The sequence below is a fragment of the Ambystoma mexicanum genome, chromosome 9, assembly GCF_040938575.1.
Source record: "Ambystoma mexicanum isolate Mex_15411 chromosome 9, UKY_AmexF1_1, whole genome shotgun sequence".
Lineage (NCBI taxonomy): Eukaryota > Metazoa > Chordata > Amphibia > Caudata > Ambystomatidae > Ambystoma > Ambystoma mexicanum.
Window position 1 is genome coordinate 1,302,590,839 of NC_090931.1, and position 25,859 is coordinate 1,302,616,697.

The following is a 25,859-nucleotide window of genomic DNA, read 5'->3' on the forward strand; positions in this document are numbered from 1 at the left end:
CACTTAAACTCCCCAAAGACTGAGTGGCCTTATTTGACAGCAGGCTGGTGCAGCCAATGGAAAGTAGGGCTAGCCTGAGAAGGTCCTTAAGTAAGTTAGAAGTGCACATCATTGTTTTTTATTTCCCTATTATTTACAGCTACTTTAAACCCACGGCAAGATCACTTTGTAAATTCCCATTATATTTTGGGCTATCGGTTGCCTGTTGATTCCTGAGCACTGCCATTTCTTTGATTTCTTCCCAACTCTCTCCCTTCACTTTGTGCTGAGATGCCCTGCCTTCCAGTTTGCTCTCACACTTGGGCAGGGGATTCTACAGGCTGATTAATTCTGCTTCTTTGTACGTTTTTCTGTTCTTTTTCGTGCTTAAGACGAGGATGGTCTATGCTTGAAGGGCGATGGTGTCATCGTATATGTTTGTGATTAGCTGTTCCCTGGCATTTTAAAATTAGGCACTGTACTTTAGGTATTTAAATGGAGTAGATTGTTGCATTTTTGGAATTCATTGACTGCCTGAACTTACACACTCCTTTCAAGACTTGCAAAAATATCCAAATCTTCTTATCGGCTGATTAATGAAATGATTTTTCAAAAAGACAATATTTTTTGCAGACTATCACAGTACCCCTTAATCAATGGTTTTGTTGTGCCACTAATGTGGCCACTTACCTACTATCAAATATTGTACACTTAAGCCACCAATGAACACAATACAGTAAAATGAAAAGCCAATCATGCACAAGGGATTTTAATAAGGCTTTTCAATTTATATTGCAGGATCTAAAGAGGTCATCGGAAGACTTTTTGGTTACAGGAATCAACACCAAGAACACCAGGATGGACCGAAGGTTTACAGAGAGTCCCTTGAGTAAATCATTCCGAATATCATCCGCAATAGTATGTTATCCTCAATAGTACGTATATGATATGAAATTTATTTCAGTTCTTTAATTGATTCACCAATTCCTTATAGCTATATAAAAAAAGTATTAGAGAATATATGTTGATATACAAATCATAAATGCATTATATCAATGTTAAAGATTTTCTACTAATTTAACATCGGTAAGACAATAAAACAGTATTAAATACATGTTCAAAGACAACAGCATCTTTTACCTTTACACGCAGAGAGACTGCTTGCCTTTTAGGACTTACTATTCTATACATGAATACACTAAAAACCAGGGTTCTGTTTCTGCTCCATAGCTGAACCCAATAGTTAAAATCATTATCGAAGTCCCCCACATTGAAGAGTGCACCTTTATTTTGAGTGATTCATTACAAACAGACCCATAAATCACGTGATATGCAAATTAAAACAAGACTTTACTAAAACATGCATAGTTTGAGAACAATACTATTCCAAGCAGTCTTCTAAAATATTTGTTATACAAAAGATGTTGTTTTGGTACATACATTAAATAAACAAAATAAATATCACCATTGTGTAATGCCAGTCAATAGCCTTGTCAGATAATATCCAGTGTGATCTAAAAGCCAACAAAGAACACATAACTACTAAGACACACTTACATATAACATAGAAAAGATCATAAATATTGGTGATCATCTGATCTGATCTAATCAGTTCTTAGTGAGTCAAAAGGTACGAAAAAAGCAAAAACCAATGGCATCCACAATTACAAAATATATAATTATAAGTAGTGTTCTGATCCAATCTGGTCAAATCTTATTTTGATGAAACCTTTTCTGCTCAACCTATAGCTCATACATGTCAGCATATATAGAGCCTTCCTCGGGACCCCAAGAATGGATTTTTTCTTTGTGTGGACAACAGCTATCTTATATATCAATATCATACAAAATAATCATACTGTTCCAAAACAATGATAACCAAGCTTCACTCACTGCTTCGTTATTAATGAGTTGGTTTAGTTAAAACTGGTTTTGTTCTTCATTGTCTGTGATCCTATCCTCTTAGCCACAATTTGTAAAATGTTTTGTGTTTTTTTCCATGTGTTTGGGCCTGCTTGCGGCCCCTTCAAAGTGCTTGGTGCCTTTTGTGTGGTGAGAATGCAATGACTCGAAGAATTCAGTGTCTCTAAACAAGTGGTCTTCAAACTCTGGGGAGGATTTCAGTGACTGCTTTTAATACAAAATATAAAAAGATAGAGTAAGCAGATATAGCGTGTGGGGCCCATAAACAATATTTTTACTCAAGGAGGGAGGTCCAGAATAAAAAGGTTTTAAAAGCACTGCTCTAAGCAGAGGATGGAGTTTTGACTTATTGGACCAGCGACTTCAGGTATCTTCACAGAAGTCTATGAAGGCCTGAAATGTCACACATTTAAAGTGTGGGAAGTAATAAGGACAATTTACTGCATGACTGGTTCAAAGTGTGACTTTTATTCTCTCTTAATAACACCCCAATTTGGGTTAAGAAATATGAAGGCTTCCTTTTCTGGCTCTTTCCCCTAGTATTTTGATTCCTTTGCTTAGCACATATGGTGCTGTCAAATGGCAGTCACTTCTCTCCCATCCTTATTGAGACCTGCTTCCAGGCTTTTTATTTCTCTGTCCTGCTTGTTAATAATCTGTTCCTAATTCCTCATGCTCTGTAACATTACCCCGTGGGTGAGCGCGTATTAATGCCCCACATGAATCAAATCCTTGACAGTCTCGTCAGTGCAGCTCTGTGTGCTTGACCTTCCCCTTACAGACAACAGAAATACGTGGCAATTCAGTCATGCGATTCGGAGCGGGCCTCCTATCTCAGTTCATCCAGAAGTGGATGCGAGGAGCCAATCAGATGCTCAACGTTTATTAATACACCCACGGAATACCTTCCTTGTGCTCGGTGCACGTCTTCCACAATTGGGGGTGGGGCGTGACGCTCTTCGCTCAGCTTTCGTTCCTTCACACAGTACTTGTGTCCTCGGCTAGTGGGGTCAAGGGGGCCTATGATATCCATTCCAATCCGGTGAAAGGGTTCTAATATTAGGAGCATGGGTCATAAAGGAACTTTGGCGATGTTGGCTCTATTCTTTTTCTGGCACTCACCACACTGCTGGCAGAACCTTGTCACTTGGCCATACACTCCGGACCAAATGAATCTTCCCAGGATCTTTTGAGTTGTCTTTTCTGCTCCTAAGTAATCTTCTCCCACTTTCAAGTGTGCCACGTCTAGCACGGCTCGGTAATATTTGCTCGGTACCGGAAGTTGTCGAACTGTATCTTCAGCAGGGCCCTTTGTTATTCGATAGTATAGGCTATTCTCCTTTTTGAAATAGGGACCTTCTCCTCTCTGTTTTTCTTCGGTGGAAGCTCAAGCATGCTTCAGCACAGGGTATAGCTCCTGAGCCATTCGGAAACTGTCTCCCTATCTGTACAATTTCCAGCCAACTGTTATTAGGAACATATTTTGTTTGCTCCACTCTCTCTTCACCTTTAGCCTTTCTGCTTGGCTCCTTTTCTTTCTAGTGGGCGGTGTTGCAATCTCTTGATCATGAAAGGGGGCCTTTTCCAGCCAGTTCTTCTCTATGTTCTGTATAAGGCGAGGAAGTTTGGGGACATCTGAACCGACCAGGAGGGCTTTGGGCAACACAGGCATCATGGCAGCCCTTACGTCTATCTGCTCCCATGCCACCTTTATCTGAATCTACTTAGCAGGATATCTTTTAACATCCCCATGCACGCATCAAATTGGAATACTCCTAACAGACATAGGTATATTACCTACCAGATCAGCGCTGACTGCTGTTTGTAGCCTTCTGGAGTCAATCATCGCTTGTGTCTGCCGCTCCTCCACCTCGGCATTGGAGGTATACACATAGGGGGATTTTGTGGGTTGTTCTGGTAACAAAAAGTCTCCCTCCTTTGGAACCTCAAAGGTTCCGACATCCATAGGTTCTGCCTTACTTTGTTTGGGACATAGACGGGCTAAGTGCCCCCACTCCCTGCATTCGAAGCATTGCGGTCCTCTAGAACTCATGCTGAGTGGTCTAGACATTGTAGTTCCCTCGCTGATGGGACGGGCTTGTGGACCTTCCCACTCTGTTCATCTGATCATGGAGTTGGGCCACCTCGGCGTAGCATTAGGTTTGCTAATGGAGGCCGAGGGCCCAGAGGTTACTTTGGTTGGTGTAGTGTATGTCACCATCCTACCTTGTCCTGCTTTTTGATATGCTGATGCGATGTTCACAGCCTCCATCAAACTGGGGCGATGATGTTGTCTCACCCAGCATTGTATGGGTAGCGGAAGAGCTTCAACAAACTCCTCAAGAACAATCTTTTCTGCCATTTCCTGGGACGTGGTAGTGACCATCTGTAACCATTTATCCCCCAGCTCTTTTACTCGGTAGAATAGTTGTCGAGAGGGTTTCATCATGTTGCAGCTTTATTTCTCTAAACTTTATTCTGTAAGCCTCTTCATCATGGCCAAATCTCTCTAGTACCACTCTTTTCATGTCTACATAGTTGGTATCTCCCGTAGGATTTGGCGCCTGGTATGCGCTTTGCATTTCGCCAGTCATCAAGGGTGCAATATAGTGACACCATCTTTCTGCCTGCCATTGTGCATTTCTGGCGACTCGCTCAAAGTTTACAAACAAAATGTGCAGGATCTTCACCAGGCGTATATTTCTGGAGGACAGTTGCAGGTACTTGCGAGTGTTTCCTTAAATTAGTCGCATCAATTAATTGAGCCTGATGAACCTGTAAGGCCTGCTGAAAGGCTTGTCTGTCAGCCTGAGCTTGCTGCAGTTGGTGTTGTCCCTCACTCAAAGTTTTAATTAATGCCTCCATGGTGGTCTTGCTATCCCACCACTGCCACCAAAATGTCACAAATTCAAAGTGTGGGAAGTAATAAGGACAACTTACTGCATGAGTGGTTCAAAGTTTGGCTTGTATTCTCTCTTAATAACACCCCAATTTGGGTTAAGAAATATGAAGGCTTCCTTTTCTGGATCTTTCCCCTTGTATTTTCGATTCCTTTGCTTAGCACATATGGTGTTGTCAAATGGCAGTCACTTATCTCCCATCCTTATTGAGACCTGCTTCCAGGCTTCTTATTTCTCTGTCCTGCTTGTTAATAATCAGTTCCTAATTCCTCATACTCTGTAACACTACTCTGTGGGTGAGCGCGTATTAATGCCCCACATTAATCAAATCCTTGATAGTCTTGTCAGTGCGGCTCTGTGGGCTTGACCTTCACCTTACAGACAACAGAAGAACGTGGCAATTCAGTCATGCGATTCGGAGTGGGCCTCCTATCTCAGTTCATCCAGAAGTGGATGCGAGGAGCCAATCAGCTGCTCAACGTTTATTCATACACCCACGGAATACCTTCCTTGTGCTCGGTGCACATCTTCCACAATTGGGGGGGTGTGACGCTCTTCGCTCAGCTTTCAGCCCTTCAGGCCCTGCAGGCAGATTTCATCTGGCTCACCTCGTGTTTGGCATTCCAGCTGCAGTACCTCTTCTGGCCACCTTTGTTTACTGGCGGATCCGACGACAGCTCTCGATGGGTTTCCCTTCTCCTGGCAGACGCGGCTACGAACAAGAGTGCGTCTCCTTTGCCTCGGTCTCCCATGACAGAAACCGATTTCTCATTGAATGCGGCAACTTAACTCCTAACAGCCCAACGGGGCTAAATCTTTAATGTTCGTTTCTTCAGGACGTTGTTTCTCTCGGCCGGACCTCAGTAAGCCCACTAATAAATCTCTTCCCCTTCAGCGCTCCTTTCCTGTCAACCACCAAACCAAAACGACACGCACTGTAACAAACTTTCAGAATAAAGCCCCTTCACTATTTTCCTAACTGGGCATTCGTCTTCCGACATGTCTGTCAATACCTAGGGACCCGCCTCCTGCCCTAACCATCCACCCTTTCACTGCCATGATGCCCTGCGTGACTCGCATTCTTCTGATTGGCATTCTCCTCTGTTTTGACCCTTTCATAAGGACTGTGTGAAATGGAGAAGTTTGGTTCCTTTGCAGTCTGATGGAGGCAGAGGAGGAATTGCTATATAGCTCAGCAAAAGTTAAAATCCTAATTAAATAAGGTCGTTTTCAGAGTTTTCCTGAGCGGTGGTAGGCTGGGTAGCAAAATCCATTATTGTTCCAATAAGGTCCAAAGGTAGGAGCAATGCCCTCATATGGTTTTGGCTCTATGCTTCTTTTATTTAGCATTAGGCTGTGCAATACGACTGGTGTTGCCCGATGGGATGTTTATGATCGGTGCCAAAAGCTGGATGACATGGTCTGACATCTTTAAGTTGAGACATAGCCTAGCTGCCACAAGAGAGATATTCTGTAGTTTTTATATTTCTTGTCTGAGTGTCACTAAAAATACTATGAACAGTAATCTTTCGGAGTCAATACCAATATCCTGGAAAGTTCAAGCAGATGATTTGTCTGCAGGAGGAGGAGGAAACTCAGCAAGTTGAGAGCAGAGATTTGGTGTGATGAGGATAGATCCAGGGTTTTATTGCTATATAAAGGTTCAATGAATAAAATGTTGATTCAAAATCATGGACGCTAATCTGAGAATATGGTGTTTTAAGACCACATCTGCTACATCTGCTAGTGGGTGCATATTATTGTTAAAATGTAGTGAGAAAACATATGAGACTTGTCCCATTCTTAAGTTGGCAGTGGTAATTACTGCCTGATATCTCTAGCCTGATAAAAAGGAGATAACCCTTTGTAGTGGCAGCCTTGCAAATTCCTGTCCATTTACCCAATCACTTCTGAGGGTCTTTTTGATGTTATTACAGATCAGTCAGTTTGTGTCTGCTGACCTCAGGGAATCTGTCTGATCAGTGTCCCTAGTAGCACAATTCAGAAATGACCATTAAAGGTGAGCAGGTACAATGGATGCAGGGTTTCCACCGCCTGGTTGCAAGTAGACACAGTAATAGCCTAGAAAAACAAATACCTCCCTCCAATATCCTCCCTCAGCGCTCCCCATGTTACCATGATATCCCAGGGACAGGCATTCTACCAGACCAAGACCCAGAGTGATGAAGGTGCAACTGTCTAGAGATCAGACAACCAAGCTGGCCGGACAGAGGATGCAAAAATAAAAAACAACTCACAGGAGCCAGCTCAGGCAGAATGAGGATGAGTCTGAAGGAAACACCATTGGCAGAGGATTCATGGAAACTCTAAAAATATACTATAAACGAAGCTGATATGTTCCATAGAAAAGAGAAAATCCCACTCACACCAGTCCACATCAACAATGGCCAAATGGGGTAGAATCGACTAAATTATAAGTAACAGGGCAAGATATAAAGCAACAAGCCAGGAGAACAGAGGCATAAACGCTGGGCTCAGACAAATCCAGAAAACAATAAGAGGGTCAGGCAACATGATTTCAGGTTAGTATGATGAATCCCAAAGTGTCGTCACTGCTTTATATGGAGGAGACCCTTTCCATGAGGCTGGGGAGATGAGGCTGCTACCCGATATTCCCCCTGGGGGTGGTGCTCAGCAGGAGTATCTCATGTCTCATGGGGAGGGAGAACCTCATTGAAAGTAGTGACCATCTTGGGAGAACACAATATCCCTTTCCCCATCCCACCTTCCCTCAAAACCCATCCTTTGAGTGGAAGGAGGGGGCATTTTGAACCCCCCTCCCCTATTCCTATACTTCCTGGGTAGGCCCGGTCGCGGCTGCTTCGGGTTCAAGGCCCCGGCCCCAGAGCACTCGTGCGGGTACACCCCTAGGAACTGTGACCCCCCTTGTAGCACCCCTTATAACAGCTTTAGACCAGAGGTGAATGAGACTCCATTTTGTAAGTTACCAACTCCATATTGTAATGATAAAACAGCCGTGAAGTTACCGAAACAAATGCAGGCCTGCAGCTCTCTCAACCAGGCGCACACAGCAAGCAAGTTCCTCCCCCCACCTCCTCCCCTTGCCATCTCTGCAGTTTTTTGGTTCCCATGAGAAGACTGGCTGCAAGAATGCAACAAAATCCACACTGTATCTTCTGTCTTCCGTCTTACCTCACTGACTCAGATACAGCCCCGAGCACGGGCCAGAGCAAAAGCTATCTATCTCTATAAACCTGCCCCACACCCAACAGACCCCGGCCATAAAGAACATAATCCCCAACCCCTTAAGATAGAATCAATAGTCAGAAGTGACCCCTGAGTCCGTTTGATCGTTCATGCTCTAATGTGGATAGAGCCAACATGTCTTTTTGCATGCAAGATCATATAAACCGAATGATGGGGCAATGTGTATACGAGTGAACAATATAACGTGTATGTGTAAATAGAAGCTCTCATTAATGTTTAAACAATGAAAGTGTGATATTTATTAACATATGTACAAAAATGTTCAAAGAAATAGATTGCAACAATGTAAGGTACAACCACCCTAATACTGTACACAACAGCACCAAGCTACCTCATCCTCATAAGCTTAAATGTTAACCTATGTACAATATCGTGTAAACATAATGTAATATCTAATCACTCTCAACAAGCCACAATCCTTGCCAAGGCTGCACGCATATACCCCGAGCTGTGAATGGTGTTTTAATGAAAAATGAACATTGATTCAAGCACGATTTTAATACTTGATGAGTTCTTTGTTTCCCTTGTTACGATAGAAGTGTTTTGCTAGACAAACAATAGGATATACTTTCAACCAGTAGAACCTGAATGCAATGTAGTAAGCCACGTGTAAAGGCCTGCATGTAAAATTGTGTTTTAAGGCCTTGTTTCTGTATGCAACAAGGAACCATATTGCGAAGAGGTTTCAAGTCTTTCCTTACCCCTTTATGGTGTCAAATTAGCTTAGCAGAGATTTAATGATGTTTGGACATCCGACCACTAAACCCTCCCCCCCAATTAAATGTATGCCCATGATGATATGTGCCTCTTGTGACCTAGTTGTTTTAGCCATATATTTGAAATTCTCTTTGTTGTTATCAGATGGACACCCCAGACCATACAATGACCCTATGAGCCCTACCCCTCAGTCAGTATACCCTGACGTACCTAAACAACCAGAGCGCAGTATCAATGGATGACATTTAATCTATGGCCAGTAATAAATAACCTGCCTTTGAACTATGTTTTCACAAGCGGTTAAGATACAGGTCTTCGAGTTCACCGGACAAACAGACTATGGTAGTGAATGAATGGGAGTGTGTGGCCACAAGGGCAAATGTCAAATGGTTAGTGTAACAGATGAAACAGCGCAAAGTGTCAACTCTACATACCAACCCGATGAGCCCAGCTGACCGATTGACCCAGGACACGACGTCAGCTCACCATGTGCCCTCAACCAATCAAGTGCCTCTGACCCTATGGCACCTATAGGTGCCCACTCTTAGTAGCCAATCCCAAGTATGCATGTGCCCCCTAGGCCTTCCCACAACCTGATGACGATATTCATGTATAAAAGTAAATTTGTTACATGTTTTCTGCAGAGCGCTCACGGCATGAGCAGAGTAGATTCTGCTTGCCCTATTTTAGATAAAAAAGCCTTTGATACCACCAGCACTTGGTCTTGGTCTCATTCCCCCCTGGGATGCGTTTTTATTGACTCCATTGGGAGAATTAACTGTATTTTTGGGGGCCTCTCACTTACACCTTCTCCAGATTACCTGAAACCCCCATGTATTGTTGTTATAGATTCCAGGTAATAACTACTGGGATGAGGAAGAGGCTGTGAGTAATGATGATTACCAACACAAATGACCGTACGTACTCTAGCCTTTGCAACAACCTTATTGGCCCACTGTCATTCAAAGGCAGAGAGGGAACTGCAAGCTGGTGTCTTCGTTCATGGTCTGGTGCGACCACAAGAGGCTTCAGGTATGTAGAGGCCAGGCCAGAGGGAGAAGAACATCGCATCCCAGAGAGGACCGCACTCGCAGAAGGCTTGCAGCATGGGAAGCAGACCAGAGCGAAGGAAAGCTGCTTGCCGGTAACCAGAGCCACAAGAGTGCAGGGGGGCGGACACCATACAGCAGAAGAAGCATGCAGAATGTTGACAAGGACACCGGAAAGCCCAGGAGGCCGCTCAAACTCCTGGGAGACCCGTGAGCAACCCAAGAGGGATGGCGCAGACCTTACAGGTACCAGGGTGGCTGATCCCAAGGTTGCGGAGACTAAGAGGGGACTCCTGGAGGCAAGACATATGAGACACCAAAGAGGCAGAATAATTACATGATGGGGGTCTGGGAACCCTAGTGGGAAGATAAATATCGAACAGTGAGAAATACAAACTTTGCATATTTAAGCAGAACCCACAGAGCTTGGCAGGAGAGTAAACCAAGGCTGTGGTCTATAAATAAAGAGAACTGTGAGAACATACAAGTGAAGGGGGTCTGGGACCCATGCTGGGCAAATAACCCCCAACCAATAACAAAGAGAAATAAAAACTTTACACATGCAAGAAAGATTCACATAATTGGCAGGAGAGTGAACCAAGGCTATGGCTTGAAGACAGAGAGAGCTGGGAAGCTAACCAACTGAAGGGGTTCTGGGACCCATACAGGGACAAATACCCCAAACCATCATACCAATGAATACGAAGCTGGCATATTCAAGGTACACTCAGAGACCTTAGCAGGAGAGTAAGCCAAGGCTGTGGCTGAATGAGAAGGTTGTGTACCATACTTGGCAGAAGTGTAGACCAAGGAGGGGGTACTGATAAAAGGAGCCAAGCCCTTGAGTTTTGTGGAACATTCACTTGTTGTCAAATGCTGGAAAGACTCTGGGGAAAGGGAATCAACCCCTCGAGTCTTGTGGAACTTTTGCTTTATTTTCCTACACCTTTTGGAATGTTTTTGTTTGATCTAGAAGGTCAGCTGCAGGTCAGCAGTCAAAAGACATTTACCCTTGCACATTATGTTGAGTTTAGCTTGTGAGGGATAGTTTTGGATTGGGACACAGGACGGCAAACTTTTCTTTGGATATTCTGACATAGACAGTTTCATTAGCTTGTTTGTTTGATAGGGATAGGGCTAGTTAGGTTTTCCTCCAATTTTCCCCATTTTTGGTTGTTAATAAAAGTATGTGCCAATCAGCATGCCACCTGTGTGTCTGTCTCTTACTCATAGACCCTCACACAGTTTAAGCTACAGGGGGACGTAGTGTAGAACCCATATACATATGTGGAATGGTGTAAAGGGAATGTCAAATGCAGAAGGAGAAATAATAGTGAAGGCTAGAAACCAGAGAGCATGGAAAACCCCACCATTGTCCAGCGATCTCTACAAACTCCTGGGTGTCCTTAAAGGCTTCAGTCACCTGCAATGGTTGGGCCTGGAAAGGATCCATGGAACATGCAACAGTGTACTGTGAGTAGGCACAGGAGCTGGGATGCTTCTGAAGCATTGTACTCCGGAGAGCCCCGGCCAGCCCATAGAGCTGAGGTTTTCTCCGAAAGTACTTTAAGACGAGATAGCTGCACCCTTGAGATGGATGGGGGGTGCAGATTTATTACTCCAACAATAATCAATAAAGACAACTCAATGGTTCGGCAAAGGGAGTCAGTTTAATGACAAGCGCAAAAAACGGGGAGTCATGGAAATCAGCAGTGATGCAATCGTCCATCTCGCTTCAACTCCAAAGAACTTCATAAAAATCATAGCATTTATACTAAACCTCGTCATAATTGATGTATAACACTCAAAAGTTAATATGCAATTATATTGGTTAGGAAAAGGTAACTTTAATATAGGTACTATATCTGTATATGGTAACGGAGTGAGGGGATTGGATAAACACTGTCGGGTGGGCGTCTAAGTCCTTCCTTCAAAATGACTACTGTAGACGTCACTAAAAGTACGACGTCCCATTGGTTCTACTAACTATAGGACCCTAGAATATTTGGTCCATTGTGATTGGGTTGGCACCAACCCCATGCATAAATTTCCACTCTGCTTAGCAGCACGCAGAATGGTCAACCAGGTGCAGGGTGCTCCCTAGTTACCCAGCCTTTCTCCAATTAAGTTTACAATCAATCATTGCTTCAGCAACTATGTGTCATTTATTTAACTGTAGTTGGCCTCGAAACTGCATCTTCTGTCTGGGAAAGTTCCAATATCTCTGCCTGGGCGGATGCCAAGCGTAGGTGTGAACCCGTGCTTCTCCTCGCTCGGATGGTCACGTGCTTCCCACACTGTGAATTTGTCTAGTTTCTATCAATTTGTGCATTTGATTCTTATTCAGCTTGCCACCTGCCTACGCCTCCTTATCTTGACCTTTCAGAGACAGGATATTCTGTTTTTAAGTTTCAATTATATGTAGCTACTGCTCGTTCCTTCTATTGGTATGACCTTGGCTCTCCTGGCACGAGTTGCATCTGCAGAGTTTCGGTTCAGCCGTCTCTTCTCGTTTTGTTAGAATATCTGCTCATTCGGCCTTTAGTAACCTTGGTTGATTCTGCTTCGTTTTCAAAGTGGAGTTACACTTATGCTACTGTGCTTTGTTTTGAGGTAGATTATGTATAATGGTGCTTGTCGCACTATTCTTCTACTTAGTATTGCAAGCCACATCGTTTTCTTAGCTTTCTTGCGGTTCCAAGCATAACAAGTGTTAGCTGGTTGAATATCTTCATCTTGTTTACAGCTTAAGCTTCTTGGTATTTAAATATCGTTCTCGCCTTTTAGGTTTACGATATCCTTATTCATGGCGTTTCGTCTCTGGGTGTCATTCTCAGATTATTATTTCTTGTACTTGTACGTCAGTCCGGGTCCTCGTGACGTCACCATTCGTCTTCCATTAAGACCTTTTTGGTTTCTTCCAGGACTGTACTTAGGCAATCTTCATTTCGTCTCATTTGCTGGTAAGGTTTCCTTAATGGATACCTCACTGTCCATGGTTTTCTTGGTATCGGTGCTTCAATAGGTGTTGCTCTCTTAATAGGTACTGGGCAGAGCCCTACTGCGGCTCTCTGCTGATTTATCTGCTCATCATACATCACATATTTTGGTGTGAACGTTCCTGGTACTTCAAAATGGGCGACTGGAGTGCAGGTTTTATTTGGGACCTCCTCTACAGTGCCCCCTCTGGGCGATTCATCAACCACTTTCACCTCCATCTTTGGATTCAACTTACTCGATTCTTCTGTATTTTTCTCCACTCCATCGCCTAGGTCCATTCCTTCTTCATCTTCGGGGTCTGTGCATGATGGTTTGAAGCAGTGTCTCTTTGGAGTCCATATTTTTATTACTCCTTTCAGGCTTCCTGCTGTCCTTACATGTTTGTCTTTATTTTTATTTATTTGTATATGGTTATTAATAAACTTTACAAAACTTCTTAAAAGAATAACAAATCAATACATATCAAATAGAACAATAACAACATATATACAATTTAACCATCATTAACCAAAAAAATGAACCTATTCACAGCTTAAAATCATATCAATCAATCAATACAGTGCAAAGGGATACAAGAACATATCTTAATCACATTACCTAAAGCACACTTCAACAAGAAGGAGCAGATAGAACCTGCTACTTACACACTTGTTTGCTCAACATTTCCAGTCACTAGTTCTCTTTGTGTCCCCAATTTGCATACATTTCTCAAATAACCCACAGTAGCTATTTGTAGAGATTTATCTTTTCCATGCAGCATTTTCCACCAGAATGAGTCCAAGTTGATTAGACCCGTGGGCACAACAAATTTGCTGAAGTACTGTATCCGATGTAATCTCAATACTAAGCAATCTATCATCAAGTGTTCTAAAGTCTCTACTACTCCTGATTCCTCACAAAATCTACATCTTTGGTCCCGCCCTGACTCAGTATTTCGAACATATGGGATTTCTCTTGTAGGAAGGACATTGCACCTGAATCTCGTAAACAAGTGCCTGGCCGATTTGTTGGGGAATGAGATTAGATATGGTTCCACGCTCCCCAGCTTTTTATAATGTGTTACCATTTGTTTTTGGAATCATGTAGCCCCTACGAGACATATTCTATATCCCAATCCACCCATTTCAGGTGGTTTTGTTACTGTGGTGGGATTAAACATTAGAAATTCCAGTGAAAGACCCAGAAGTTCAAGAAATTTCATACTTTCTTTCTTAAGTTCGTGTATATAAGCAGAGGTGATGGTATTACTTCGTTTACCCGAACCCAAGAGATCATATAGAGTTCCTCTCGTGGTTATAACCAGTTTCTTGAGGAGTGAAAGTTTTTTCCATATTACCATACACATCAGAGAGTTTAGACGTAGTTCATAGCGTAACACTGCCAGCGGGATATACTTCGGTAGACACAGAAAGATTGTCCTTAATAGAAGTCCCTCATATTTACACAATTCATCCATAAACCATCTAGGAAAAAACTCCAATCCGTAGCAAAGTTGTGGTAGAAGTTTCTGCTTGTAAAAGCATAAGGCAGGTATGATTGAAAACGTGCCATATTTGCTATCGATTTATCTTTATTGGAGCATTAAAGGTTTAATTTTGACATGTTGTCTATAATGCGATTTCTGTTTATTTCCAAAGATGGGATAGCCCAGATATCGTAGATTTGGCCTTACCACCAATTTTATGTTGTTCAAAAACCAGGAATATTGTTTTACATAAGGGCGCAAATATAGGTGAACAACAACTGTTTTGTGTTTTGTTTTCATTAATCATTAAATGATTTACTTCAGTGTAGCATCGAAATCTGCACAGCAGGCGCTGTAGTCCTATGGGCATGTGGTCAAAAAGCATGAAGTCATCTGCATATGCAGACCAACAGATTTTAGTTCCCTGGACCACCGGAGATGCAAATGCAGCCTCTTCCAGCCCCTCCTTTGCGTTTGACACATACAAATTAAATATGGTAGGCGCAAACACGCACTCCTGGCACAGACCATTCGGGGCATCAATTAGAGTAGACTACCCCTGTTGTTAAGTTGAACCTGCAATTGGGATCCCTCATGTAGCTGTATTAAGATAGATAGGAGAGCAGATGGCATACCCAGATGTTTCAACTTTCGATCCACTTTATCGAACGCCATTGACAAGTCAATGGATGCGATATAAATTGGCACAGCCTCCTTTCTCCATGCCTTCTCCTGCATAACAGTTAACAGGAGTCCCCCCACATCCGTACCCACATTTTTCCTGAACCCAAATTGACACCTGGACAGGATGCTATTTTTACTAATCCAGTAATGGATGTGATTTAGGATGAGCCCTGAAAAGATTTTCGAATCTGCATCCAATAAGGCTATTGGTCTATAATTAAGTGGGTTCGATTGATCACCCTGTTTGTATATGGGTATCACATATGAGATATGCCAGGATGTAGGAATAATGCGAGACAAAAGGATATCTTTAAACAGCATATACAATATTTTAGTCCACAACTGTTTATTTTGCTTGAAGATAACATTAGCCAATCCATTTGGACCCGCTGCCCTGGACCTGGAGGCCCTGTTTATCAGAATACCAATGTCCTCCTGGCTAACCTCTATATTCCATTCGACGTTATGCAAGTTCAATGGAGTTTGCGGAATACACTGTCTCATTTGATATAGGTTACCAAAGTGCCCACCCCACTGATGCTCTGAAATAGCAGTAGATAGGGCCATACTATTCAAGGCAGCTTTGTTGTTGACCAGAGCCCAGAAAGATCTGGATGTATTATCCTTCAGCGCGCAGAGAATATTTTCCCCATCTATCTGGTACAGCATAGTTCTACCTTCCTTGATCTTCCTTTTCCAGAGATTGGAAATCTCTTTCTTAATGCCAGTTTCACTGCCAAAGGAAGTGTAGCTTTAGCCAACAGCCTCAAGTCCCTATGTCTCTGATTTCTATATGTTCTATTAACGAGATCATAGCAATGTAAATGATTGATCCTAGCCCAACCTATCTTAGGAGCGACCACCGTTTGAGTAATCACATTTCCCACATAATATGAGAAGGAATATTTAGTATACATTAAATGCTTTTTCCCCACGGTAGAGGAGTTAAAATTGGTTAGGAAGGCTGCGTTTGTTTTCTCCACATTGCCCCTATGCCACACAATCCTATTTTTTGCTAAGTTCGTTTCTAGGTTTGCTGGGCACAAGTGACCACCACCAAAGTCCTCACTGCCCTCAAAATTCAGATGCAAAATCTTATGGTCAGTACAGTTCGTCTTCAGCAACTTAAGTTCCTTCACCAGACCTATAAGAGAATATGTGAGGAATATGCAGTCAATTGCGCTGGTTTGGGACCCTCCAAACCAAGTTTTATAAGGTTCTTTACTACTCCATAGGTCCATTGCATCGGTCAACCCCCATGAATCCAGGAAGGCCCTCCAATGATGCCCCTGCGAGGCTTTCTTGCCCTGGGTACGGAATGAAGTGCCTACATCCTCAACCTTAGAAGAGATGGAATCACTGGGAATTTTAACATTGAAATCTCCTGCAATTACCACCAAATTAGTAGATAATTCTTGGCATTTCATCATCGAGTCCCCCAGTTTTATGAGCTCATTTTCAATATCCAGTTTCAGGTTCCAGTAAATGTTGACAATCAAGAGGTTACATTCCCCAATAAACATGCTGGAATCAAAACATAGTAACAATAGAAGGCACCAATCAAGGATCTTATATGCTTTTATGACGTTAGGTCCCACAACTGCAGTAAGTAGGGCTCCAGCTGGCCTACCCGCTGGACCCGGTTTAGCCACACTGGATTGGACAATAAAACCATCAAGGTTGAAATCAGAGGTAAACCAAGTTTCCTGTAAACATATAAAGGTACACTCCTTAAGTGCGGCACAAATTTCAACAGAGTTCCTAAGTGACCAATTCCCCCTAGTGTTCCAGTTTACGAAGGACAAAGTTATATGTCTACTAACTATTGGGCTTCAATCCCTGGAGTTGGTGAAATGGAGTCTCTTAATGTTAAAGCCAGCCATCTGAGGTTGGGGTCTTCAAAACTGCTGCCAGGTTTATTGACATTCATACATAAATTCTCATCCACATTCTGCCCCCTGCCCTCCTGAGCGGGATTTCCCCTGTCCATAACAACCCTCTCCAGGTCATATCCCAGTTTGTGAAATGTGCTACTCTCTTTAGGACTGCCTCAGTGGTAATATGACAGTAAAAAACAACCCTCACATAGTCATATCTTACGGGGTGCACAAAATCCACCAGCTTGATGTCCCCCGAAGTGATGAGGGACAGGCCTGGAATTTCCCCAAACAATGCCAAATCTGTAGGTCTATTCAAAGAGAGAGGCCCTCCATTATTAAATAGATAATGTAAGAGTATGCTCGGGGATTCAGCACATTTGAAGGGACGATAAATAATCGCTGCTGGCCGTGTAACTAAATGGCCTGATAGAGGCAAGGTTGGTCAAATTCCAATGTCCTGAAAATCAGGGCCCAATCTGCCACCCACAGCAGTCTCATTTGTGCCTCTATTCCCATTCACTTCAAATTGCTCACCATTAATCGATAGACCCCCAGTTGTATTTAGTGTCGTCGAATTCTGATTTTGACATACTTCATTTACAGCAGGACTATTTACCTGTCTTGGAGATGGGATTACTTTAGGGACAGTATCACTTAGAGCAGGGGTGCACAACTGATTTTGACAGAGGGCCGAAAGTACCCTACATGATGGCTATAGTGGGCCGAAAAGTAAATGTGGGTGGGGCGGTAGGTGCGGAGGGGCGTGGCGTGGCAGGAGGCTTTTTCAACCCCTAATTTTATTAAACACTATGCCCCATAGCCCCCACCCCTCAAGCAAACACTATGCCCCATGGCCCCCACTCCACAACCAAACACTATGCCCCATGGCCCCCACCTCTCATGCAAACACTAGGCCCCAAGACACCCACCCCTCATGCAAACACTATGTCCCATGGCCCCCACTCCCCAACCAAACACTATGCCCCATGACACCCACGCCTCATGCAAACACTATGCCCCAAGTCACCCACCCCTCAAGCAAACACTATGCCCCATAGCCCCCACTCCCCGACCAAACACTATGCCCCAAGACACCCACCGCTCATGCAAACACTACGCCCCAAGACACCCACCCCTCATGCAAACACTATGCCCCAAGACACCCACCCCTCATGCAAACACTATGCCCCAAGACACCCACCCCTCAAGCAAACACTATGCCCCATGCCACCAAGCATGCACCATGCATACATACTCATACAGACCCCAACCCCCCCACCCCTGCATACAAACTAACAAGCATACACCATGCACCCATACAGACCCAAACCCCCCACCCCCAACTCAGCACACAAACTCACAAGCATACACCATGCACCCATACAGACCCGACCCCCCACCCCGAACTCAGCACACAAACCCACAAGCATACACCATGCACCCATACAGAACCGGAACCCCCCACCCCCAACTCAGCAAACAAACCCACAAGCATACACCATGCACCCATACAGACCCGAACCCCCCACCCCCAACTCAGCACACAAACCCACAAGCATACACCATGCACCCATACAGACCCGAACCCCCCACCCCCAACTCAGCACACAAACTCACAAGCATACACCATGCACCCATACAGACCCAAACCCCCCACACCGAACTCAGCACACAAATCCACAAGCATACACCTTGCACCCATACAGACCCGAACCCCCACCCGGAACTCAGCACACAAACCCACAAGCATACACCATGCACCCATACAGACCCAAACCCCCCACCCCCAACTCAGCACACAAACTCACAAGCATACACCATGCATCCATACAGACCTGAACCCCCCCACCCCCCAACTCACCAAACAAACTCACAAGCATGCACACATACAGACCCGGACCCCCAACCCCCACATCTCAACATACACTGAACGTGCACACAGCAACAAGAAACATTCAGGCAGACCCGACCCCTCCATACCCCCCACCGCCAAACCCCCCCCCCCAGCATCTCAACATACACTTCACTTGCCCACAAACACATTCAGGCAGACCCGACACACACCCCACCTCCGCATCTCAACACACACTGCACTTGCACACCAACACATTCAAGCAGACCCGACACACACCCCACCCCCACATCTCAACATACACTGAACTTGCACACAAACACATTCAGGCAGACTCGACACACACCCCTCCCCCGCATCTCAACATACACTCAACTTGCACACAAACACATTCAGGCAGACCCGACACACACCCCACCCCCGCATCTCAACATACACTGAACTTGCACTCAAACACATTCAGGCAGACCCGACACACACACCCCCTCCACATCTCAACACACACTGCACTTGCACACAAACACATTCAAGCAGACCCGACACACCCCCCACCCCCGCATCTCAACATACACTGCAGACATACAAATACAAACACACCCGACACAACCCCCCACCTCCGCATCTCAACATACATACAAAAACAAAAAACACAGTCAGGACGGACCTGAGACAGACAGACAGACAGACACACACACACACACACACACACGCACACACACACACACACACACACAAACATACAGCCCCCCCACCACGTACTTACCCAGACGTGCTGGAACGCTGACAAGGCTTCTGGCACTACGGCTGGCGTGGCAAGCAAGGCTGAAATGCCTTCCGGCATCAAGCCTTACTGGCCAGGCCAGCCGTAGTGCTGGCACTCCATTGGTGCAGCACACATGCACTATGTGGCTCATAGGAGCTGCGTGGTTCGTGTGCACTGAACCAATGAGGGCCAGTGTTTTGTCCGGCCCGGAAGACAACAAGGACTTTCCTAATGGAGGGCGGCCGATGCTGCTTGGTGGGCCGCAACTGGCCCGCGGCCCATATGTTGTGCACCCATTACTTAGAGCTTCTGCATCATTTGTGTGGCCATCAAGCATTAGTTTTATAACCCTTCTAATGACCTGTTCCATCATCGGGCCACCTTCCGAGGGGTTTGCATCTGGTTGAACTTCCCTAGATTCAACACCCCTAAGGGGGATATCACATACTGAAGTTTCCAAAGCCCCCTCTTTAGGCTGTGGTTGCAGACATCTATTGCACCCTGATCCATTGGACTGAAAAGACAGACTCAAAGCCTTCGGATCGCTTGTGGAATGCATGGTTTTTGAGTTTCCACCACTTACTACAGGGTGTCCTATGACTGGTACATTTACTGAAGCCAGAACAGGCCCACCCTCCCTGTAACCCCCATTCCCTGCAGAGGAATTCCTCGAGTGAGCATGGAATTCCCCAATTGATATTTGGGTAATAGCATCTTTATCTGGAGGATGCAGCATATTAGAATCGGAGGCAGCCATAATAGGATCCATCCGCTTTGTCTTTTTGGGGAAAAAGTTTAGAAGTCTCCCCTGCATATTTGGTTCGGGCAACACGAAGCCCCCAATATTACTAGAAAGATCTCTCGTTAAGAGTTTAGTGCCCTTATTTTTTAAGTTCTCAGATAGCGAGTCCAGGGCAGCAGTACCCCCCTACCCTCTACACAATAACACATCCGCCCCCTCATCTACTTCAATAGTATCGTTTTCCAGGGCTTCTGCATCACCTCTTAAGTGCCAGCGCCAATTGTTCCTGGCGCCTTTGTCATGCTTCCGATTATATCCCAAAGCATTCTTTCTAGCCTGCTGGATAATTTTCTTTCTATTATTTTTTTGTTGTTTTTATTTTGGTTCATTATTTTCTGCTTTGGGAGTATTCCTTCATTCTTTTTACTAGAACCACCATTCTTAAGGTTCTCATTCAATGCCATATTTATGCTTCCAGGGATCCCGTAGATGTGGGCATCTTCGCCTTAGGTGAGGGAGTAAGATTAACTACCCCTACCCCCACAGGGGACCCTGAGATGCCAGCGGGGCCTCCACTGGGTCTAACAGATTCGAGTTGGCCGTTCCACCACTACCAATGGAGCAATTTGTCTCTCCACAACAGCGATAAGCTGCTTTAGTAGGATGGTATGTAGTAAGAGTTCATTCAATATTAGACCATTAATGGGTTCTTTTTGGGCTATCCTCCCCTGCACCTCCATGCTCATGGGTTGTTACGATGAAAGCTCCCATTCCACCTCCTTCCCCAATGGCTACTGAGACAGTGCCAGAAGAGAGCTATTTATCATTACTGGACTATGCTCATTCTCATTCTGAACCGGAGAAAAGGGTTTCTTCCGGTTGAGTTACATCCTCAGAAATCTTATTAACTTCCTCTGAATCAATTAGCAAGATAGATTCATCCGCTACGCACCCACCTTCATCCAAATTCAGAACATCCTTTTCCACAGGGGAAGTAGGCGATTGAGGTAAGGGCAATTTACAAGCCATGCTCATAGTGCCTTTTACAGGCGTGAAAACCAAAGAAGCAGACAAAATATCCTCAAAAGGCCCGACCACTGCCCTGGTTTCTCTCCTTGTCAGTGGTACAGTCCTCTTGTATGTGTATAACTCGCGCTTGCTTCTCCTCATGCAGTTGGCATGAGTGTGGGTGTCCTGCCACAGAAAAGAGCAGCTCAGAAGTCAAGGAGTACAGTGTTATGAAGTACCCGAGTAAATTGGAGTCTTGCCACAATATTTGCGCAAGATACACAAGCAAAAACAATGTGTCACGCAGCTTGCTCCATAAACCAATTGATTGTAATTACAGTCACTTGTAGGGTGCTTCCAATTCCATTTACACAACAAGCGGATCCCTCCAGCCCCAAGCCCCGAGCCCCTGAACAGCGAACAGCAGCTACTTACAGCTACTTGCCAAAGCGCACACACCAATGGCGTGAGCACTCTGGGTAATGTAGTGCAGGCAGAGGAGGGGGAGGAGCCACTTGAAATTTCGTGTCTAAATCAGAAATAAACACATGAAAATGTGCATTAGCATTAGTGTTTCCCCAATATAGTCTTAAGAGTCTCTGGATGTTAAAGAGGACGTTCGTTCCACAGCAGTTTAAATTGTTTTCCTGGATTTTGCAGTTTCCAAGTGACGCCAGCAGAGTCTTCCACAGCGAACAGCAGCTACTTACAGCTACTTGCCAAAGCGTGCGCGCCAATGTCGCGAGCACTCTGGGTAATCTAGTGCAGGCAGAGGAGGGGGAGGAGCCACTTGAAATTTTGTGTCTAAATCAGAAATAAACACATGAAAATGTGCATTAGCATTAGTGTTTCCCAAATATAGGGCCTCATTACATGGATGGCGGAGAACAATGGCGTTATTAGTGCCATGGTTCATGCCGGTAAAATACCGGCACCGCCTTGGCGGAAAGGGGAATTACCGCCCCATTCCAAGGTTGGCAGGGCGGTAATTCCCACTTCCACCATTGCCCTTCCCCATTCCCATTTTTGGCCCATAGGGCTCAATGGGAATGGGGAAGGCGCTAATTACGGTACCGCAAATTGCAGTACCGTAATTAGCTCCCTGGGTCCCTTTGCGGGTTGGTTTTTAACACCTGCAAAAAGCAGGCGTTAAATCCCCCAACCCGCAAAGGGACCTCGTAGTAAGGCGGTAAGGATTTACCGGTACCGGTATTTTACCAGTACCGGTAAATCCTTACCGCCATCCGTGTAATGAGGCCCATAGTCTTAATAGTCTCTGGATGTTAAAGAGGACGTTCGTACCACAGCAGTTTAAATTGTTTTCCTGGATTTTGCAGTTTCCAAGTGACGCCAGCAGAGTCTTCCACAGCGAACAGCAGCTACTTACAGCTACCTGCCAAAGTGCGCGCGCCAAAGGCACGAGCACTCTGGGTAATGTAGTGCAGGCAGAGGAGGAGGAGGAGCCACTTGAAATTTCGTGTCACAGCAGTTTAAATTGTTTTCCTGGAATTAGCAGTTTCCAAGTGACGCCAGCAGAGTCTTCCACAGCGAACAGCAGCTACTTACAGCTACTTGCCAAAGTTCGTCTTTATTCCATGTCATTAGTTGACATTGTCCATTTGGGCTACAGTAAACCCATCTTCCCAGATAATTTCTGTGCTTCCTAGGAAAGAGAAACTTTGTTCCTTCTGGTGTGTGAATACTGGTCTTCACAAAGTCTCTTATTTCTTCATCCGTCAGGTCTTTGGGCTTCCATCCTGGCTTGACATCAATCATGATCTTCATCCCTATGGCTTTTTTCACAGTCTTCTGGCATTGCGAGATTATTATTTTGATAACAAAAAATCCTATTAATATCATCACTAACAGGACTCCCAAGAACTTGAATGCATCTGCCATCCATTGCGGGATGTATGAAAACAGTGATCCAAACCAGCTGTCATCATCAACTTCATCAGTTTCATAGATCAACCGGCTCTGTAGGTTTGTCAGCATACCTATGGCCTCTGTTAAGGTTCCATTCTCCTCATTGTGAGATGGTATAAATGTGCAACATGATTCTCCGATTTTTACAGAAACTCCTCCATCCATGGCTGTGATCATGTCAAGGACATATCTGTTCTGGAGAGTCATTAGTCGAATCGCTCTTAGCTCTTCCTTGATCGCATTGAATCCTTTTATGGCCGTGTTGATCGTTTGCAGTAACTCCCATCTAGTTATCTCCAACCATTTAGTATTTACTCCACTTTGGATCCTTGGCATAAAAATCGTTTTGAACACTTATGAGGTGAGGCTGAACAGCCTGTGTTAATATGGGATTGCATGAAAGGCTTCTACTGATTTAGCAGAGAAGTAATTCTCTCTCTTCATCCAAGTTATCAGTTCCACAGATCTCTTCTTCCTCAGGTGAGCATCTGTTTTTGGGAAACTGTCAATATTCAGGTCACTTTTGTGGGATCACTAGTGTTGGAATGCGGACATTCACTATTGTGCATATACCTCCCCAGTCTCTTGGCAGTCTGATGTATGCCTTGGATCCCCATGCCCAATAATGATCCATAATTACTGCAGTTCCATACTCCATTCCTGGAGCATCAAAAACTCGCCCAGAGTTCTTATTCTCTCCCATCTTTCTGGTGCCATTATTCCTGAAGCAGAAAATCACCACTCCTTTTTCCCACCCATCTGGTGAAAGCATTGTTCCCCAAATCTGCATTTGGGCTCTATTCTTCCACTTTCAAGCTTCCTCTGGAGTTTTTCCTTGGACATTTAGTCTTGGGTTCACTTCCCATCTTATTCCTGCTCCTTTAACTCCAGGCTTATCGTACCTGATCACATAATTCCTAGTATGAGCTCTGTTTCTTGTCTTAATGTCTTTAACATAATCATCTTCGTCGGGATAGGCTGTTTCAGTTGCACATATTAATGAGGCATCACTACCCATGAACTGGCCTCTGGTCTTGCACATTGCTACGTGTGACAGACAATGTGCTGTCTGGACATCGTTTTCTACAGCTACGAAAATCTTGGATTTCCCCATGCTGTATGGTAGGAGTGCACAAAGCATTCCCCTTCTGAATTTCGTCTTCCAACTTCTTTCATATGATGGTACCAAATGTTGTTTCCCAAATGTGCTGTGCTATCCAGGTAATCGTTTAGTTCATTGACATCTCCATGCATGCTTCTCTTGATTCTTAGTGTTCTCCTGTAGTTTTCTATAACTACATCCCTAAATGCATTTGTGTGGCTCTTTCTAGCTGGAGGATTCTCAGGTATCCTGGTCCATGGTGCAGGTTTCCTCATCTGCACCATTTGAGTGGACAAACATCTGGCAGCTCTTTCCCTCTCTTTCCCTCTCTCATACATCCTTCTCCTGCTGGTTACAAATGCCCATTCCAACCATCCTAACGCTGGTCCGGTGTATGGTTGTGTTGTAGAACTTGTACTTGTCCCTTGTGTTGGAACATATATGTTTGTTACTACTGTCTCTGGGGTTTTATTGTTCAGTTCCTCTAGTCTTGTCCTTTCTCTGGCTAATGACGGCCAGACTGCGCCTACTATTAGTTGTGCTTGTGAGATCTTCTTTGAGTTTGTCTTTGTCTCCCTCAGTGTTGTCTCAGGAGTGTTTATCATTTTAATTTCTGTTGGTTTTGTCTCCAATTCTTCGTGTCTTTCCACAATGTCTGTTGTGGAGTTTCTTATGGCAAGCAATCTCTTCTTTTCTACTGTTTTGGTTTGTGGTTCTGCAGTCATTGACACCAGGCCTGCTTTGTGTGCATTTAGTGTTTGCATGTGTGTGGTTGTCAGTAACCTTTCTTCATTTATTCTTTGCCGACCCTGTCTCTGGCTTTTCTGTTTGTTTGTTACCACAAGTGTGTATGTATCACTGCTAATCACATCCATTTCAAGTTCATTCACTCCAGCATCAGATCTTCTAGGCACTGGAATTACTATGTAAGATCTGGGTGTTTTTGTGGGTTTCATGCGTGCATCATTAGGTGGGTGCACTGGAATTGGAACGCTTTGTGCACCAATAAAAAATTCAGTTCTGATCATTAATGACAGTAAAACAATGATGAATATGATACATAAATACATTATGCCCCTGTATGTCAGGTGGCAGCATTTGCTTCCAGAGAAGCATGGTTGTCTCTCCTACTGCGGTACAACCACATTGCTGCTGTGGACCCCCATCTCGATCATTCGCCAAATGTCAATGTTTTATTGTATTCCTTCACACAATATTGTCTTTAGGACTATGTGGTTAAGGGTCTCAGGTGTTCCACAAGTGTCCCCCCTCTTGCGGGTGACAAATAGTCTCTTATTTCAGGATACGGTTCCTTTGCTAGACTATGGGGAAAATCAAATTAAATAACACTTCAGTAAGTCCTTGTACTGTGCATGTTCAAAGTAGGTAAACTCCCAGTCCACTCCTTGGATTTGCTTCAGTCCTGAGGACATATTATATGCTGATCAGTATGAAGAAATAGGGAAGAAATAACAACAAAAGCAATAGGTGAAGTCCTTTACACTGCTTCCTCGATCTGTCCCTCGGCGGAAGGCTTTTAGAATCTCCTCAGATAGTTCTGCTGATGGTTAGAGAGTTCTACTTGGAGCACAATTCCATGCAAAAGCATGCCCATCTGTG

General features: G+C 44.4%; 1 protein-coding gene across 4 annotated transcripts in view; it reads left to right on the forward strand.

Annotated features, from left to right (window-relative positions):
• Nucleotides 1–25,859, forward strand: part of LOC138489085 (ropporin-1-like) — a 547,380-nt gene that overhangs the window by 37,132 nt on the left and 484,389 nt on the right. For 3 of the 4 annotated variants that reach the window (XR_011274750.1, XR_011274751.1, XM_069616668.1), the window contains exon 2: nucleotides 778–897. Coding sequence is in view for 2 of the 4 variants with exons in the window: in XM_069616668.1 (XP_069472769.1) it covers nucleotides 778–897 (120 nt within the window). In the remaining 2 variants the exon portion in view is untranslated. Of the gene's footprint in view, nucleotides 1–777; nucleotides 915–25,859 lie in introns of all 4 variants that reach the window. The other variant, XM_069616669.1, reaches the window with a different exon arrangement.